This window comes from Chrysemys picta, chromosome 4 (genome assembly GCF_011386835.1).
Source record: "Chrysemys picta bellii isolate R12L10 chromosome 4, ASM1138683v2, whole genome shotgun sequence".
Lineage (NCBI taxonomy): Eukaryota > Metazoa > Chordata > Testudines > Emydidae > Chrysemys > Chrysemys picta.
The window spans coordinates 85,007,690-85,025,564 of record NC_088794.1 but is presented as its reverse complement, the minus strand read 5'-3'; the positions used below and the strand labels follow the sequence as shown (position 1 = coordinate 85,025,564).

Below are 17,875 nucleotides of genomic sequence, written 5' to 3'. Positions count from 1 at the left end.
ACCAATGGCAGGAAACTGAAGCCAGACAAATCGAAATTAGAAAGAAGGCACATTTTTTTTTTTTAAAATGAGGGAGAGATTAACCAAGGGAAGGGGTGGATTCTCCATTTCTTGATGACTTCAGTATAACACTGGATGCCTTCCTGAAAGATATGCTTTAGCCAAACACAAATTATGCTTTAGTCAAATACAATTTAATGGTCTCAATGCAGGAATAATTTGGCAAAATTTAATGTCCCGCAAGACACTGAAGGTAAGACTAGTTGATCTAGTGGTCCCTTGACTTAAACTGTATGCATCTATAAACTGCAGGCTCTGAAGGATCACATTAAAAAATTAGTAGACCATGTCTCTTTCCGCTCTCCTAATACTTTAAATTCATACTATTTTTATTTGAAAAATTCAGCATAATCATGATTGCTAAAATGAATTTCAAAGAAAGGAAGATTCTTACTAGGTATTCCTGTAAGACCAGATAATTTTTCAGAACTCCTTTTAACACTGCTATTTATGTTAACATATGAGGATCTCTTAATTTAGTTTTAAAAAGGGGGGTGAGGGATGACTTCACAGTGGTAAGTTGTGTTAACAAAACAATTTTTCTTTTATTGTTCACTAATGAGACCAGAATCCTACTGGGAACATAAGCTTTTAAATATAATAGGCCTAAGGACAGTTTTCACTGTATTTATAATGAATCTTGGATTCATTTTGTTCTGCATGAACACACTAGCACTAAAATGTTTTCATTTCACATGAAAGACACTTTTAGTAATGGGAAAGGCTTAGGATCAGCTTCAACTGCAAACACAATTCAGGTATCTCTGGACAGCACTATGATGGCAATGCAATTAAAGGAAAGTTACATTTTTATCTTAAATGTTCTGTTAACCTTTAATTAGGAGGAGAAATAGCTTTTTCTTAAATGGCTATAAGTCCTGAAATTATCAGGACATCTTCTCGTCTTAATGTAATTCCAGTTATACTGTATGCTGATGAACAATATCATTCATTTCATCCTAAAATATTGAAAAAAGGTATCTAAAATTAAATGTTTTATGTGTTTTGTTAGGTGTCATAGAAAGAGAGAGAGAGAGAAAAGTAACTATGAGTAGGCAGCCATAATAAACGATGATAGGTTTCTCACTGACAAAATTAAAAATACATATAAAAATATCCAAGCAGAGTTTCCATCTTCTGTTTAAGACTTAATGGACAAAACAGAAGGTTTACTCAATGACCCCTAACATACAGATATAATTTGCTGCTCATGGCCCAGTCATGATATTTTAATCCAGACAGTAGCAATTCCCCTTTTGCAAGGAATCTAATTAATGTCCCAGTACCTTAATCAGTTTGTAGTCTTTAATACAATAAAAATGTAGTAGCAACTAGCACTAGTACCTTTCCTGGTGACCCAGATCAGATAGAAATTCATCAACATGTCTTTGGAGTTCACTTCCTTCCAAATTTTTCAACTTCTTCAATTCACTCTGAAGAAAAAACCAAAGTTCCTTGGCTCCATTTTCAATCCTTCTTCTCAATATTTCATGGTCTTTCCCCATGCCTGCTATTAAAAAGCATAAACATATCAGCATTTCCAGTGAAGTGGTACATGACGAAATTGAAACATTTGTGATATGGTATGTAAGAGTTTAAGAAGAAAAAGAAAACATCTCTCTACCAACCATCTCCTGTTCGCTTCTTATAGCTTTCTATCTGTTCTTTGGCCTTTAAAAGCTGCTCTTCTAAAGCATGTACCCTTCCTGCAGCTGGCCCCTGATCAATGGGACCATCTGGTATCCTAGAGCATAGGGAAGAAAATTAAAGCAATAATTAGATTTATAAATTATGTAATATTTGCTTACTTCACTAAAAGTAGTTACTGATAACACTTCAGTTACTGTAACACATATAGAACCAACAAAACTCCAACAGAAACTTCTTCCCAGGTCAGCAATAATTTATACAAACAAGATTACAGTTCATTAACTAAAAGGACAATTTCAGTGTAACACAAGATACTCTATTTATCACAACTGTATTAGGATAACTTAAGATCTCATAGCAGCTAAAGTAACCAGTGGTGGTTTCTGGGCAGATATCTGTATCAAGAACAAACTTTAGAGGTGGCTATTAGGTTAGTCTTGGGAGACAAAGGTGGGAGGACAAATGAAATGTAATCCCTTCTTATGAACTCAATGACTTGAGGTTAGGGCATGCTTTTCCAAGATAAAAAATTTATTTCTGATGATCTATCGTTCTTCAGCAACTACAGTTTCAGATTATTCTGGGAAAGTATACTCTGCAGCCAACACCCACTGTCTGGCCTGTTAAGATGTTATCTGTATAGTAATCTTTTGTCCTCAACTATCTTTACAGTGTCTCTTAAAACTTTTTCTTCCCTGCCTTCATTCAGGAAATGGGTACAGAATAATAATGTAGAACTGAAGTGATAAGTCAAGGCAACAAGAGCTACATTGCCAATCATGGGCAAAAAGACACTTGCTGGAATGTGGAGGAAATGGTATTGGTAGTCTGAAGATAGTGGTGTAAGACAGCAAGTCTTGAGCTTCAATAGCGCTGTCCAATGCTAGAACTACCCTCAGAAGTCAAATTTCTAGTCCCCTGAGATTTCTGTCAGTCTCTGTGACACAGAGGCCCATGGTGGTTCACCACTTTGTGACAGCAATTCCTGTCAGACCTGATAATCACTACACTTAACACACTGTTGTCATGTTATATACCCAAAAGGTGGCATCTAATATATAATTGGAAAACTAATGACTCACTAATCACCATTAATATTCTTGCATAATATACATATGGAGTAGGTTCGAAGAGTTTTAGGAATTATGTTCTTAAAATATGATTGGAAAGCAATGCATAAGCCCAGTCTGCCGTAGACAAAGGAATGTGTATTTGTTTGTCTTACCAGCCTGGTCATCAAGCAGTGACAATGAAGATGCATTTACATAAAAAGTAAACAAAGCCATGAACCTAGCGAGTGGGGGAGATAGCCTCTTGCAAGGGTCTGAACCTCAAACGATAAGCAATTGAATCAACTGATTGCATACAATACTGCTGTATTATAAAAGTGTATCAAGTAATGTATTTTATGAAAGCCTGTAACACACTGGTGATGAATATCATTGTGAAGTGTATGAATTAACACTATGTGAAGAATAATGGATACTCACAATATTATGCTTTAAAGTCTGTGACCAAACACAGGGAGAAACACATTTTTCCTCAGCCCCAAAGGTAGCATTGTGAAATCAAAACAATAGAAGCCCTATTTACATAAAAATCAGCAGGGGGTGGGAAACACACAGGCAGGGAAGAACAGCATGAAGTCATCCTGCTTCTTGAAGCAGGGTTAATGAACTCAGAGATATAAGGGGATACATAGAGCCATTTGGGCATCTTTCACCTAGGAAGACTAGGGAAACTAGCACCTCATATTTCTGTGGAAGGACCTCACTCAGAGAAATCAGCCATGGCTGGAAAGAAGAAAGACTGGTAAGGAATCTACATTGAACCAAGACTGTAGCTTTTTAAGACTTAGCCACTAGAAAGCATATTTTAATTTTAGCTTGTAATCATTTTGGTCTTTATTCCTTGCATTTGAACTCACTTAAAAACTCTCTTTGTTAGTGAACTTAATTTATTTTTAATGTAAACCAAACCAGTGTTCTGTTTGAATTGAAAGGATTGTTAACTCCAGCTGAAGTAATAAATGGTGCTTTTGTCTCTTCAAATGCGCAACAAACCTTATTATTTGTCTGAGTGTTCCAGGACAGGGCTGGGCACTTCAGGGCAGCCAGTTTTGGGGACATTCTGGAGTAGGAGTGGGGTCACTTTGCAAGTAGTAACCAAGGCTGATGGAGACCAGGGTGGGGCAGGTTGTTGGGGTCAGAGTGCTGAATCAGAGCTACACAGTACACAGACATTCAGGGAACTGCATGCTTGTCTGCTGGATATTGGTATCCAGGCTGTGAGCCACAGCAGCAAAGCTAGGATTACAAGGCAGTTGATGACAACTCCTTACTGGTCTGAGTTGAACCCCAAAACATCACAGTCTCACAATAGGAAGGCTGACAGCGTACAGAACACCAAAATATATCTTCTTCATTGCAAACATTAACTAGCTGTACAGCTACCTCTAATGGATCGATAAAATCAAGAAGGGCCAAATCAGTATGAATACTAAATCTATAATCTTAGCAGGTGATTTCAACAAAATATTGGATCTAAACTTTAATTAAAAAATAAATTAGCTCTAGACAAGCCATCATCAAAAGTATGCATTCATTATACTGGATAAAGGAATATATAACATCGATGTTGCAGAAAAAGGCTACGCAGAGCTCTTGCTCTGAAATTCATAAAACATTCAATGAATATTTCTTTAGTACAAAAAACCCTTCAAAAAACTTCCCAAGATGCAGTTGGAATAACAGAAATATGAGTTATTAAATCTTTCTTTATTGTACACATGTACAAAGGTTCAGAGTAGAAATGGCAGGGTAGTCACCCGGGGCAATAGCATCAGCACATTCCCTTGAACTATCCAGTTAAGCGTACAATGGCTGCATAGGAACCCTCCCACTATTTCTTTCTTTATTGGGACCTGTGAACTGTAATCCTTCCAAATTGCACATCTACGCAAGCAAAGACGTAAATGTGTTCTTAAATGCCATTCACAATTTGGGTTCCCCAAAGATTCAGTGGCTGCCATGCACTACCTTGGGTAAAAACTGACCAATTGAGATCATTTTGGCCAACATCATAGCAATAGTCTGATCTCTAGCTCTGGAAAAAAAAAAAGCCATCTAGAAACTTTTGGGGCAATGGCTATTTTTTCAGGTCTTATATCTCCAGAACCCCTGACTCAAATGAGTCTAAATTCAGGTCACTAACTACCCACCACTCCCATGACGTAAAGCAAATGTCAATAAAATCTGTGCAAGCATGCATATTTTAGAGCTTTTATAAGCATCATCCTTTAAATAGGAAAGATAGAGAGAAAGTGCTCCTCTACGCATCTATCTGCAGCATTGGAATCTCTCAAAGGTGTGAAGTGACCCATTCATCTCAATGTGATGTTCTCAGATAAGAACACCTCATGGAGATGAATACAATCTGAAACAAGAGTTGAGACATGTGAATTGCTCCATTTACCTCAGTGGATGTTGTCATCCCCCTTGTGCTTTACAGCTTGTGATATGTATAAAGTATGCCTGATCTTATCTCCCCACCCAAAGGAGTAGGACTTCCCCAGATCTTGGCTCACATGGGGGGTAAGTGGGGGGCCTCCCAAAAGGGCAACACCCCCACAAGAGCCCAGCTCACAATAACGGGGTGTAGGTGATTCAACTCCTATAGATAGGCATGAGCCCCCGGATCCTAGAACATACAGCAGTGAGAGGTGCTCAGACACACCCAGAGTGCCACAGCTTCCCATATGCCAGCTCATATGAGGGGAGCACCAAGTGGGTTCAGACCCCCAAAAGGAACAAGAGCCCCCCACCTCCAAGACCTGGGCACGCACACACAGGAGGGAAGATGTGGGGCTGAAACGTGCACCTTCCCCTATTCTCCTCCAGTTCCACTGTCAATCACCCCATGTCCTCCTTCCCAGTGTCCCATCCCTCTACCCCCAAGCTCCCACACCTCCCTCATCTGAGCCTTCAACCTCTCTCCCCTCCCCTACTACCTCTTCCCCAGGACCCCCCTCCCCTCGCTGCAGCCTCAAATTCATCTCCCCTCTACACCCTCACTACTCCATCCACAAAAACGCCTCCCCTCTCAAGAAGTATTCACATGTCGAATTTGCCTCCCAAAGACTTGGATTATGTTCTCCCCAAAATAAATCTGTCACCCATGACTCAAATTGCAACAGGTTCCAACCACTCAGTACAAAACTACTTCTGTTTTAGGTGGGGGCTTGTGATCAATTAACATAATTTAAGGATAAATTAAAGGACGAATTCTCAATCTCAAAGAGGTCAAAGAGGTAATTCATCCAGTCATTTGTATCTCGAAGTTTAACAGTACAAGGCAGCAGGAACAAAGGTTTTTGGGATCCTGTAATTTAGGAACTCCTTAGTCAAATGATCCCAAATTTGGATCACTAATGCTACCCCCAAGCCCCCAAGAGGTACACCAAATTTCAAAGCAAGCCAAGTAACGATTTGGATTTTAGATCACTTACAAGAGTCAAGCTTTAAAGCATATAAAATGGCAGGAATGGAAACTCTCTAGCTGTTTTCTCTATTGGCACATGCACACTGTAAAAATGTACATTTTCTTAAATACCGTTCTCAGTTTGGGTTCCTCAAAGATTTAGTGGGTGCAGTGCACTATCCTGGGTAAAACTCGGCAGATTGAGACCATTTTGACCTGCATCACATCAGCAGTTTGATCTCTAGCTCTGCGCAAAACACAAAAAAACAGACCTAGACACTTTTTGAAAAAAATGGCTTTTTCGGGGGGGCTTGTATCTCTACATGAGTCCAAATTTGAATCACTAACCCTAGTCTGCACCCTCCTCAGGCATTCTAAATTTAAAAGGAATCCAACTAAGCATGCTGATTTTAGAGGATTTAGAAAGGTCTACCTTTAGAGTTAGTGTTGTGTCATGACTTCTGTTTATAGTGGTGCTGCCAGGCCACTATAATGTATAAAATATTTATATTTAACACATATAAATTATTGAGGACTGGGGAGTTTTGTGAAGTGTTGTGGGGCATGCCTGCCCTATGGCACCTCCTGCTGAGCTATGTGGCGCTGCATGCCCTTCCTGCCTTAGTTTCCCTTCTCTCAGGGTCCCTTAAATCCAAACAGATGTAAGATTAAATTCCATGATGTGGTTCTACTTTAATTAAATTAAAAATAAACTTGAAATAAAATCTTTCCCCTTGGTTTGAGGGGTTGCAAAGCCCTCCTCCTTGGTGTGTGTGGTTCGCAATTCTGGGAGCTCCACTCCCTTGGGAGAGCTTCTCTCTCTCTGACCACGTGCCTGTAACTGAGGGCTTGTCTACACTACAAAATTAAGTCAAATTTATCTAATTTGACCTTGAGCCCCCTAATTAATTAAGTCAATTGTGCGTGATCACACCATGCTCATTGTCTCGATGGAGTGTGTCCTCACTAGCAGCACCTGCATCGATGCACAAAGCAGTGCATCGTGGGTAGCTATCCCAAAGTACAACTTGCCGCACTGCCTCATAGGACCAAAACATTGTGGCAGGAGAGAATGGGAACATTGCTGTTGATGTGAAAGAGGGAACACAGAGCATCATGGGATGCCGACGCAAACAACCCCAGTGGTTTTTGTGCCTTAAAATCACCGCCCACATGCCATAACCCCAGAAGCATGGAGCCTGCTCAGCTATGTACTCTTGCAGTGAGCATCTCCAACACCTTGCGTCTTCTCCTGCAGTATTTCCAGAGCCAAAGTAGGGGCCGCCGCATAGAACATAGCGATGTCCTGCAAGCAGCCCTGCTGCAAGCCATTGAAAAAAAAAAAAAGAAAAAAGAAAAAACACAGTTCACAATTGCTGATGGCAGTCACAGAGCAGCTGCAGTCTGTTGAGTGTCATTTCTGTTCCTGTGAAACAAGCACTGACTGGTGAAACCACATTGTTTTGCAGGTATGGGATGATGAGCAGTGGCTGCAGAACTTTCGAATGCGGAAGGCCACCTTCCAGGAACTTTGTGCAGAGCTTCCCCTGCCCTGCAGTTCAGCAACACAAAAATGAGAGCTGCTCTGACAGTGGAGCAGTGAGTGATGATCGCTATTTGGAAACTTGCAATGCCAGACAGTTATCCATCAGTGGGGAATCACTTTGGAGTAGGTAAATCAACCGTGGGAGCTGCTGTGTTCCAAGTGTGCAGGGCCAATAATCAACTTCTGCTACGAAGGGTAGCAAAATTAACATTGACGATGTTGAGATGCCTACAGTTATCCTGGGGGACCCAGCCTACCCCTTGCTCCCATGGTTCATGAAGCCATATACCAGCCGTCTGGACAGCAGTAAGGAACGGTTCAATTATAGGCTCAGCAAGTTCAGAATGGTGGTTGAAGTGTCTGGTTGTTTGAAAGGGTACTGGAGAAGTCTACTAACAAGGTTGGACCTTAATGAGAACATCCCCATGGTTATAGCTGCTTGCCATGTGCCCCATAATATCTGTGAAAAAAAGAGGGAAAATTTTCCGCAGGGGTGGGCAGTTGAGACAGATCGCATGGCAGCCATTTTTGAGCAGCCAGACACCAGGGCAATATGAAGAGCATAGTAAGGGGCATTGCGTATCCATGAGGCTTTGAAAAGCCATTTCAATAATGAGCCACAGTAATGTGAGCTGCTTGTCTGCATTGTGCTTTCCCAAACCTTCACCTAGCTTGTATCACTGTCCCTGTAAAGCTGACCCCACACCCACTGCTTCTACTCAATAAAAAACATTTATTTCTCAAATCCATTTACTTTATTTAAGAAACATAAGTAAAGAGGGAGAACAGAAAGAAAAGGTAACATTGTTTAAAAGGGGTTGTAAAGTTAGAACAGGAGAAATATTTTCAGCTGTGTAACATAACCGCATTCCAGACCATCAAAGTTCTGTGAATGGGTGGCTTCTGTTCCTTGTACCCTCCCCTACCCCCAAGTTAAGTGAAAGGGATAATGGACTTTTCGCCCATGCCTCAGGGAACGCTTGGGGGAGGGTGATTCTGCACCAGGTGATGCTATTCTTTCCTCTAATTTTGTCTCCTCTGAATCTGTTTACTTCATCAAACTCGGAATTGCTTTTTTTCCCCATTTCTCAAAATTAGGAAAGAGATTCCTTTCCTCAACCAGCACAGCCAGCCCATCAGTGCCTTCCAGAGATACATCTGGTGAACTGCATGTGAGACACAGTGGCAGCTCACCAGTGAGATGTTTATCTTTGAAAACTCATGGCAATCGGGGGAAGTCCCGGCTGACTGGAAAAAGGTTAATGTAGTGCCCATCTTTAAAAAAGGGAAGGAGGAGCATCCGGGGAACGACAGGCCAGTCAGCCTCTCCTCAGTCCCTGGAAAAATCATGGAGCAGGTCATCAAGGAATCAATTCTGAAGCTCTTAGAGGAGAGGAAAGTGATCAGGAACAGTCAGCATGGATTCACCAAGGGCAAGTCATGCCTGACTAGCCTAATTGCCTTCTATGATGAGATAACTGGCTCTGTGGATGAGGGGGAAGTAGTGGACGTGTTATTCCTTGACTTTAGCAAAGCTTTTGATACCGTCTCCCACAGTATTCTTGCCGGCAAGTTAAAGAAATATGGGCTGGATGAATGGACTATAAGGTGGACAGAAAGCTGGCTAAATTGTCGGGATCAACGGGTAGTGATCAATGGCTCCATGTCTAGTTGGCAGCAGGTATCAAGCGGAGTGCCCCAGGGGTCGGTTTTGTTCAATATCTTCATGAATGATCTGGAGGATGGCGTGGACTGCACTCTCAGCAAGTTTGCAGATGACACTAAACTGGGAAGAGTGGTAGATACGCTGGAGGGTAGGGATAGGATACAGAGGGACCTAGACAAATTAGAGGATTGGGCCAAAAGAAATCTGATGAGGTTCAACAAGGACAAGTGCAGAGTCCTGCACTTAGGACGGAAGAATCCCATGCACTGCTACAGACTAGGGACAGAATGGCTAGGCAGCAGTTCTGCAGAAAAGGAACTAGGAGTCCCAGTGGACGAGAAGCTGGATATGAGTCAACAGTGTGCCCTTATTGCCAAGAAGGCTAACGGCATTTTGGGCTGTATAAGTAGGAGCACTGCCAGCAGATCGAGGGACGTGATCATTCCCCTCTATTTGGCATTGGTGAGGCCTCATCTGGAGTATTGTGTCCAGTTTTGGGCCCCACACTACAAGAAGGATGTGGAGAAATTGGAAAGAGTCCAGCGGAGGGCAACAAAAATGATTAGGGGGCTGGAGCACATGACTTATGAGGAGAGGCTGAGGGAACTGGGATTATTTAGTCTGCAGAAGAAAAGAATGAGGGGGGATTTGATAGCTGCTTTCAACTACCTGAAAGGGGGTTCCAAAGAGGATGGATCTAGACTGTTCTCAGTGGTACCAGATGACAGAACAAGGAGTAATGGTCTCAAGTTGCAGTGGGGGAGGTTTGGATATTAGGAAAAACTTTTTCACTAGTAGGGTGGTGAAGCACTGGAATGGGTTACCTAGGGAGGTGGTGGAATCTCCTTCCTTAGAGGTTTTTAAGGTCAGGCTTGACAAAGCCCTGGCTGGGCTGATTTAGTTGGGGATTGGTCCTATTGTGAGCAGGGGTTGGAATAGATGACCTCCTGAGGTCCCTTCCAACCCTGATATTCTATGATTCTATGTCTTTGCACGAAACAGCTTCCACATATGCCTGGTAACACTATTACAAGCTCCATCAGATAATTTGGATTATAAATACTAGATGTTAAGCACATTTTTATATATGTTTTCTTTAACAGTTCCACTTGCTTGAAATTTTCTAGATGATGTTACAGTCCAAACCAAACTTTGACATCTAACTTAGGCTGCTAATTTTAGAGGTTATCTCCTAAACTATGACACAGCCTTAACAACAGATGAACATGTCAATATAGCTCCAGTACAGTATATCTTTTCGCCTGTTAGTTTTTTATCTTTATCAGTATGATAATATAATAAACTAAAAGGAAAAATTAAAAAATAAATAAGAAAGCCACAAACCTCTTGACATATGCTTGACGTACCATGCGTTTTTTTTTCTGGTACAAAACAAAAACAATTTTGCATATGCTGTTTCCTGTCAGCTCATAGTAAACAGAAACCATTTTTCAATATGAAACCATGGCAACTGAAAATATTTCAGTCAGATTTTAAACATCTAACAGCTCTAAGATTTTCCCATAATTATGTTTACTTGATATTTTGTGCCTTGTTTAGTGGTAAAATTGCACATGCTAGCGACCATGCAAACAGAAAAAAAGTACTTTGTTTAAAACATCCATTTTATTACAAAACCATTTTCACATAATCGCCAGGTGACACAGATGGATGTCAGCACAGGGAACCAAACAAAAAGTGTAATCATAGTGACATCAAGGTTAGCTGGGGAGCACTGGTATGACATATACAATAGGTCCAAAATTTCGACATAGTAGGTATTAACACTGGAGCCCAAGTTTCACTGAAGGAAAAGAAACTGACAAATAACAAAGACAAATAAAGCTTTTGCCTAGGATATAAGGTTTTTTTTTGTTTGTTTGTTTGTTTTTTAAAGTAAGACCACCAACCCTCTGAATCATAAAGAGATCTCAGAGATACATAGGATTCCCTCAAAAATCCTAGAACAAAAGTAAATTCTGAATAAACTATTCCAAGTTCATCTGGCTTTAAAGAAAATTTTACAGTGGAATAGAATACTCCAGGTTGTATAATCTCACTTTTAAACAAAATACTGATGTTAATAAATTTGATTTATTTATTTTTGCATATCAGACTTCCCTAGGGAAAAAAGGTTTAAGTGCCTATGGCATTAATTTTCTCTCAGCTTCTGGGTATTTTAACAGGTTACAATGAAATTCTCTCTACAAAGAAATATGAAAAATTCCTAAAAGCAATCTATTGAATCTGTTGATTCTTTTTATTTGGCTCTTTCTCAGCTACTTGCATGGAGTTGGAAGGTCTACTAACTGACTTCACCAACATTAGCATTTGTTTTTCTTTGATACTTTCCTTTAATTCAATGGTTTTTACAATGGGAAGAAAACAATATCTGGTTACTGAGGTAAGAGGACAACTGGCAGTAGCAAATAAGCATAAAGAACACAAACTGTAACTTTACTCTTCTACAATATCAACCTTAGAAAGAGGACAGTACCAATGAGACAAACCTCAAACCAGAAGGGAAATATTATAAGTGACCTGCAAACAAATACTGGGGGCTTCATCCTTAGCTGATGTAAATCAGCACAAGGCTATTGATTTAAATGGATCTATATCGCTTTATACCAGCTGAAGATCTAGGCCTTAGTTTTTAGAATTATATGCTGAACCAGAAAAGGTAACAGCGATGTTTATCATATAACTACTGAAAAACTCCTCTCCACCCCCTCATTTTACACACACTTGCTCTCTGTGACAGCCCAATGCCACACCCAACTTCAGACTGGAGCCACCTACATGGATATAATAGAGCAAACATATTTTAAAATTATATTAATTTGTTTTTTTTTCCTTTAAAAATATCCTTGTATCAAGGGAGCCTTTGATATGTATATAATACTAAGCTCTACAAGTCCTCAGTGGTGCTTAATAAGACCTGAGCAGTTGTGGGGGGAGCCACAATGGGGCTGTTTGAAGGTCATTGATTCTGAAACTTGTTCTTTGGCAGCCTCAGCCCAAAGTGATTTAAGGTACGCACAGGTCTCTCCCTCAAATTAGAAACCTTTCTGTCCTTTATTAACAAATGTTTAGAGCTACATGAGTTATGTCTAATATTACTGATGTTTGTAATAGGTTTGATTTTATTTTACCCTTTTCCCTCCCTTTCTTAAATAAGAACATAAGAATGGCTGTACTGGGTCAGACCAAAGGTCCAACCAGCTCAGTACCCTGTCTCAGTGGCCAATGCCAGGTGCCCCAGAGGGAATGAACCTAATAGGTAATGATCAAGTGATCTCTCTCCTGTCATCCATCACCACACTCTGACAAACAGAGGCTAGGGACACCATTTCTTACCCATCCTGGCTAATAGCCATTAATGGACTTAACCTCCATGAATTTATCCAGTTCTCTTTTAAACCCTGTTATAGTCCTAGCCTTCACAACCTCCTCAGGCAAGGAGTTCCACAAGTTGACTGTGCGCTGTGTGAAGAAGAATTTCCTTTTATTTGTTTTAAACCTGCTGCCCATTAATTTCATATGGTGGCCCCTAGTTCTTATATTATGGGAGCAAGTAAATAACTTTTCCTTATTCACTTTCTCCACATCACTCATGATTTTATATACCTCTATCATATCCTCCCTTAGTCTCCTCTTTTCCAAGCTGAAAAGTCCTAGCCTCTTTAATCTCTCCTCATATGGAACCGGTTCCAAACCCCTAATCATTTTAGTTGCCCTTCTCTGAACCGTTTCTAATGCCAGTATATCTTTTTTGAGATGAGGAGACCACATCTGTACGCAGTATTCAAGATGTGGGCTTACCATGGATTTATATAAGGGCAATAAAATATTCTCTGTCTTATTCTATATCCCCTTTTTAATTAATCCCAACATCCTGTTTGCTTTTTTGACTGCCACTGCACACTGTGTGGACGTCTTCAGAGAATTATCCATGATGACTCCAAGATCTTTTTCCTGATTAGTTGTAGCTAAATTAGCCCCTATCATACTGTATGTATAGTTTGGGTTATTTTTCCCAATGTGCATTTCTTTACATTTATCCACACTAAATTTCATGTGCCATTTTATTGCCCAATCACTTAGTTTTGTGAGATCTTTTTGAAGTTCTTCACAGTCTGCTTTGGTCTTAACTATCTTGAGCAGTTTAGTATCATCTGCAAACTTTGCCATCTCACTTTTTACCCCTTTCTCCAGATCATTTATGAATAAGTTGAATAGGATTGATCCTAGGACTGACCCTTTGGGAACACCAGTAGTTATTCCTCTCCATTGTGAAAATTTTCCATTTATTCCTACCCTTTGTTTTCTCTCTTTTAACCAGTTCTTAATTTACGTAAGAGCCTTTGCTGAGGGACCTTGTCAAAGGCTTTCTGGAAATTTAAGTACACTACGTCCACTGGATCCCCAATGTCCACATGTTTGTTGACCCCCTTCAAAGAACTCTAATAGATTAGTAAGACACAATATCCCTTTACATAAGCCATGTTGACTTTTGCCCAACAATTTATGTTCTTCTATGTGTTTGACAATTTTATTCTTTACTATTGTTTCAACTAATTTGCCCGATACTGACGTTAGACTTAACGGTCTGTAATTGCCGGGATCACCTCTAGAGCCCTTTTTAAATACTGGAGTTACATTAGCTATCTTCCAGTCATTGGGTACAGAAGCTGATTTAAAGGACAGGTTACAAACCATAGTTAGTAGTTCCGCAATTTCACATATGAGTTCTTTCAGAACTCTTGGGTGAATGCCATCTGGTCCTGGTAACTTGTTACTGTTAAGTTTATCAATTAATTCCAAAACCTCCTTTGGTGACACCTCAATCTGTGGCAATTCCTCAGATTTGTCACCTACAAAAGTCAGCTCAGGTTTGGGAATCTCCCTAACATCCTCAACCGTTAAGACTGAAGCGAAGAATTAATTTAGTTTCTCCGCAATGACTATCATCTGTAAATGCTCCTTTTGAATCTCGATTGTCCAGGGGCCCCATTGGTTGTTTAGCAGGTTGTTTTCCTGCTTCTGATGTACTTAAAAAACATTTTATTACCTTTTGAGTTTTTAGGTAGCTGTTCTTCAAACTCCTTTTTGGTTTTTCTTATTACATTTTTACACTTAATTTGGCAGTGTTTATGCTCCTTTCTATTCACCTCACTAGGATTTGACTTCCACTTTTTAAAAGATGCCTTTTTATCTCTCACTGCTTCTTTTAAATGTGTTTTTTTAAATATGTTCCTACTCCAATGTAAGAAACAGATTCTTGAGATTAATTTTATCTAAAAGGAACACAGGTTCTACAAGAAACAAACAGAATGTTTTACAGATTATAGGAACAACAAGCAATTAAAGTTTCCTCTGAACTAGTACAAAAAAATGATCTTTTTCTGAGCTAGCTACTGAATTTCAGGTGTGTGGAACCTGTGAGAGAACTTGACTGTCCTATATGTGCTGCAAGTAACTTGCAAATCGTCTTAGATGATGTATGCATTTTGTGAATCAGATATATTGTGTGCCTTGACCATAACATATACTTTGTAGAAAATTCTAGTTATCCATTTTTGTCTGTATATACTGCAAACCATTTTGTGGTTGTTACATTGAAATTTTCATATTCTTTCTATTGATCTGATGTATCTCACAGACACTATGCTGTTGTCATAACTATAAAGGGAAGGGTAGCAGCCCTCCTGTGTACAATATTATAAAATCCCTCCTGGCCAGAGACACCAAAATCCTTTTACCTGTAAAGGGTTAAGAAGCTCAGGTAACCTGGCTGACACCTGACTCAAAGGACCAATAAAGGGACAAGATACTTTCAAATCTTGGTGGGGGAAAGGCTATTGTTTGTGCTCTTTGATTTGGGGGTTGTTCGCTCTTGGGACTAAGAGGGACCGGACATCAATCCATGCTCTCCAAATCTTTCTGAACAAGTCTCTCATATGTCAAACTTTTAAGTAACAGCCAGGCAAGGCGTGTTAGGTTTATCTTTGTTTTCTCAACTTGTAAATGTTCCTTTTGCTAGAGGGTTTACCTCTGTTTGCTGTAACTTTGAACCTAAGGCTAGAGGGGGTTCCTCTGGGCTCTTTAAATCTGATTACCCTGTAAAGTTATTTTCCATCCCGATTTTACAGAGATGATTTTTACCTTTCTCTTTCTTTCTTTAATTAAAAGCCTTCTTTTTAAGAACCCGATTGATTTTTCCTTGATTTAAGATCCAAGAGGGTTGGATCTGGACTCACCAGGAATTGGTGGGGGGAAAGGAGGGGGAATGGTTAATTTCTCCTTGTTTTAAGATCCAAGGGTTTGGATCGGTGTTCACCAGGAAATTGGGGGAGAAGTCTCTCAAGGCTACCCAGGGAAGGGTTATAGTACTTGGGAGGGAAATATTCTGGCGGCGAAGGTAGACAGAGTTTCCCAAATAATTTGGGTGGTAGCAGCAAAAGAAGATCTAAGCTGGTAGTAAGCTTAGAGATTTTCATGCAGGTCCCCACATCTGTACCCTAGAGTTCAGAGTGGGAAAAGAACCTTGACAGCTGTGTTTCCTGCGTTCCTACAATCCTTTGCCTACATTTATTTGATCTAAGTAATTTAAAATGTTGCATGTATAGATGTCTGTGGCAAATGAATACAAATCATTAAAAATCAAAGATCTTTGTTTCAGGACTGCTGGCTAGAATTAAAAATCATTTGATGAAAAGAACCTCTTGCTGAAAAAAGTAAGCAATGATTTCCCTATACTTAATCATAATGGGATTAGTACTATTAATTTTAATATAAAATATTAAACAAATTACATATATAACATTTTGCATCATCTTTGGTTAAAATCTGATGGCATCCCATTAAAAGATAATTTCCCACATATCTCAACCTCACTCATATTTATACACCCAACAGAAGAGTCCCTGGCTTGCCAGTTACACAAAGGATGACCTGGCCCTATATCTCTGTATCTTCAGATTTGGATGATACAGTTGATAGGCTGTATCAGCATCTAGCAGAGACCAGAATTTGGAGCTGTTAGCTGACAGAAAGTGAAAAGAGAAAATGTTGGTGACTGGGAGAAACAATTGAAGTAAACGGCAGAGATAGTGGGTGAAATCCTAACCCCACTAAAGTCAGTGGGGCCAGGAATTTACCCAATATCTTTACTTTCATTTTAAGATCAACAGGCCCAGTTAAATTGCACCCAAAAGTATGAAAAGAGTGGACTGAGGAGCCCTCCTGCCCACTGATGTTAATTTTTAATAAATCTTGGCATACCAGGGAAATTCCAGAAGACTGGAAAAGTGCTATTGCCATACTGACATTCAAAAAGGTTAAGCAGGATGACCTGGATATTATAGGCGAGTTACCCTGACATCAACCTTAGGGAAAACAATGGAAAAACTGATACATCATTTAGTCAAAGGATGGGAATACAATTAATGCCTGTCAACATGGTTTCATGGAAAATACCTCATATAAAACCTCATTTTTGATACGATAAATTTGGTCTGTCTCCCTTTTGCACCTCTTCCCACCAACATTTATCACTAATTGGAACATACTATAAACTTTCACTCACTTCTTACAGTTGAGCTCACAATTAGGGTAACATTTCTAGACCCAATTATCACAACAAGGCCTACACGGAATACTGACCAAATGTTTCAGAAATCACTGATAAATCAAAAAGTTGCAGACAGATGGAGTCCAAATTAGTCCTGGAGCTGGAATCAGACTAAGAATCTAAGAACGGTCATATAGGACCAGACCAATGGTCCATCTAGCCCAGTATCCTGTCTTCCAACAGTGGCTGATGCCAGATGCTTCAGAGGGAGTGAACAGAGCAGTTTCGAGTCATCCAGTCCCACCTTCGGGAACTCAGAGGTTTAGGGACAACCAAAAAAGGAGATAGTCAGTCTTCAAGAGGAGCATGAAAAATTATGTATGGAGCCCTGCTTGTACCACATTACAAAACTCCTCTATTTGGCATTGAGGATATAAGCATTCATTCCCTACAGAAGGCACCATTGGGACTTTGAAGCACCAATAACAGAACTCAGCTAAGTGACTTAAAGGCCTGGTCCCCACTAAGCCCCCACTTCGGACTAAGGTACGCAAATTCAGCTACGTTAATAATGTAGCTGAATTCAAAGTACCTTAGTCCGAACTTACCGCGGGTCCAGACGCGGCAGGAAGGCTCCCCCGTCGATGCCGCGTACTCCTCTCGGCGAGCTGGAGTACCGGCGTCGACGGCGAGCACTTCCGGGACGCGATAAATCGATCCAGACGCGATAAATCGATCCCAGAACATCGATTGCCTGCCGCCGGACCCTCCGGTAAGTGAAGACGTACCCAAAGACTGAAATGAGAATATTCATCATCAGAATGCAGCTGACAAACTTTGATACACTGGCCCCTGCCACACACATCTGAAAAGGTGATTACAGAAACAGCACCTTACAAAT

General features: G+C 40.2%; 1 protein-coding gene across 15 annotated transcripts in view; it reads right to left on the bottom strand.

Annotated features, from left to right (window-relative positions):
- Positions 1 to 17,875, bottom strand: part of FUT8 (fucosyltransferase 8) — a 246,741-nt gene that overhangs the window by 75,045 nt on the left and 153,821 nt on the right. For all 15 annotated transcript variants that reach the window (XM_065595255.1, XM_065595262.1, XM_065595266.1 and 12 more), the window contains 2 exons: positions 1,689 to 1,804; positions 1,405 to 1,570 (listed from right to left, as the gene is read on the bottom strand). In XM_065595255.1, coding sequence (XP_065451327.1) covers positions 1,405 to 1,570; positions 1,689 to 1,804 — 282 coding nt within the window. The remainder of the gene's footprint in view (positions 1 to 1,404; positions 1,571 to 1,688; positions 1,805 to 17,875) is intronic.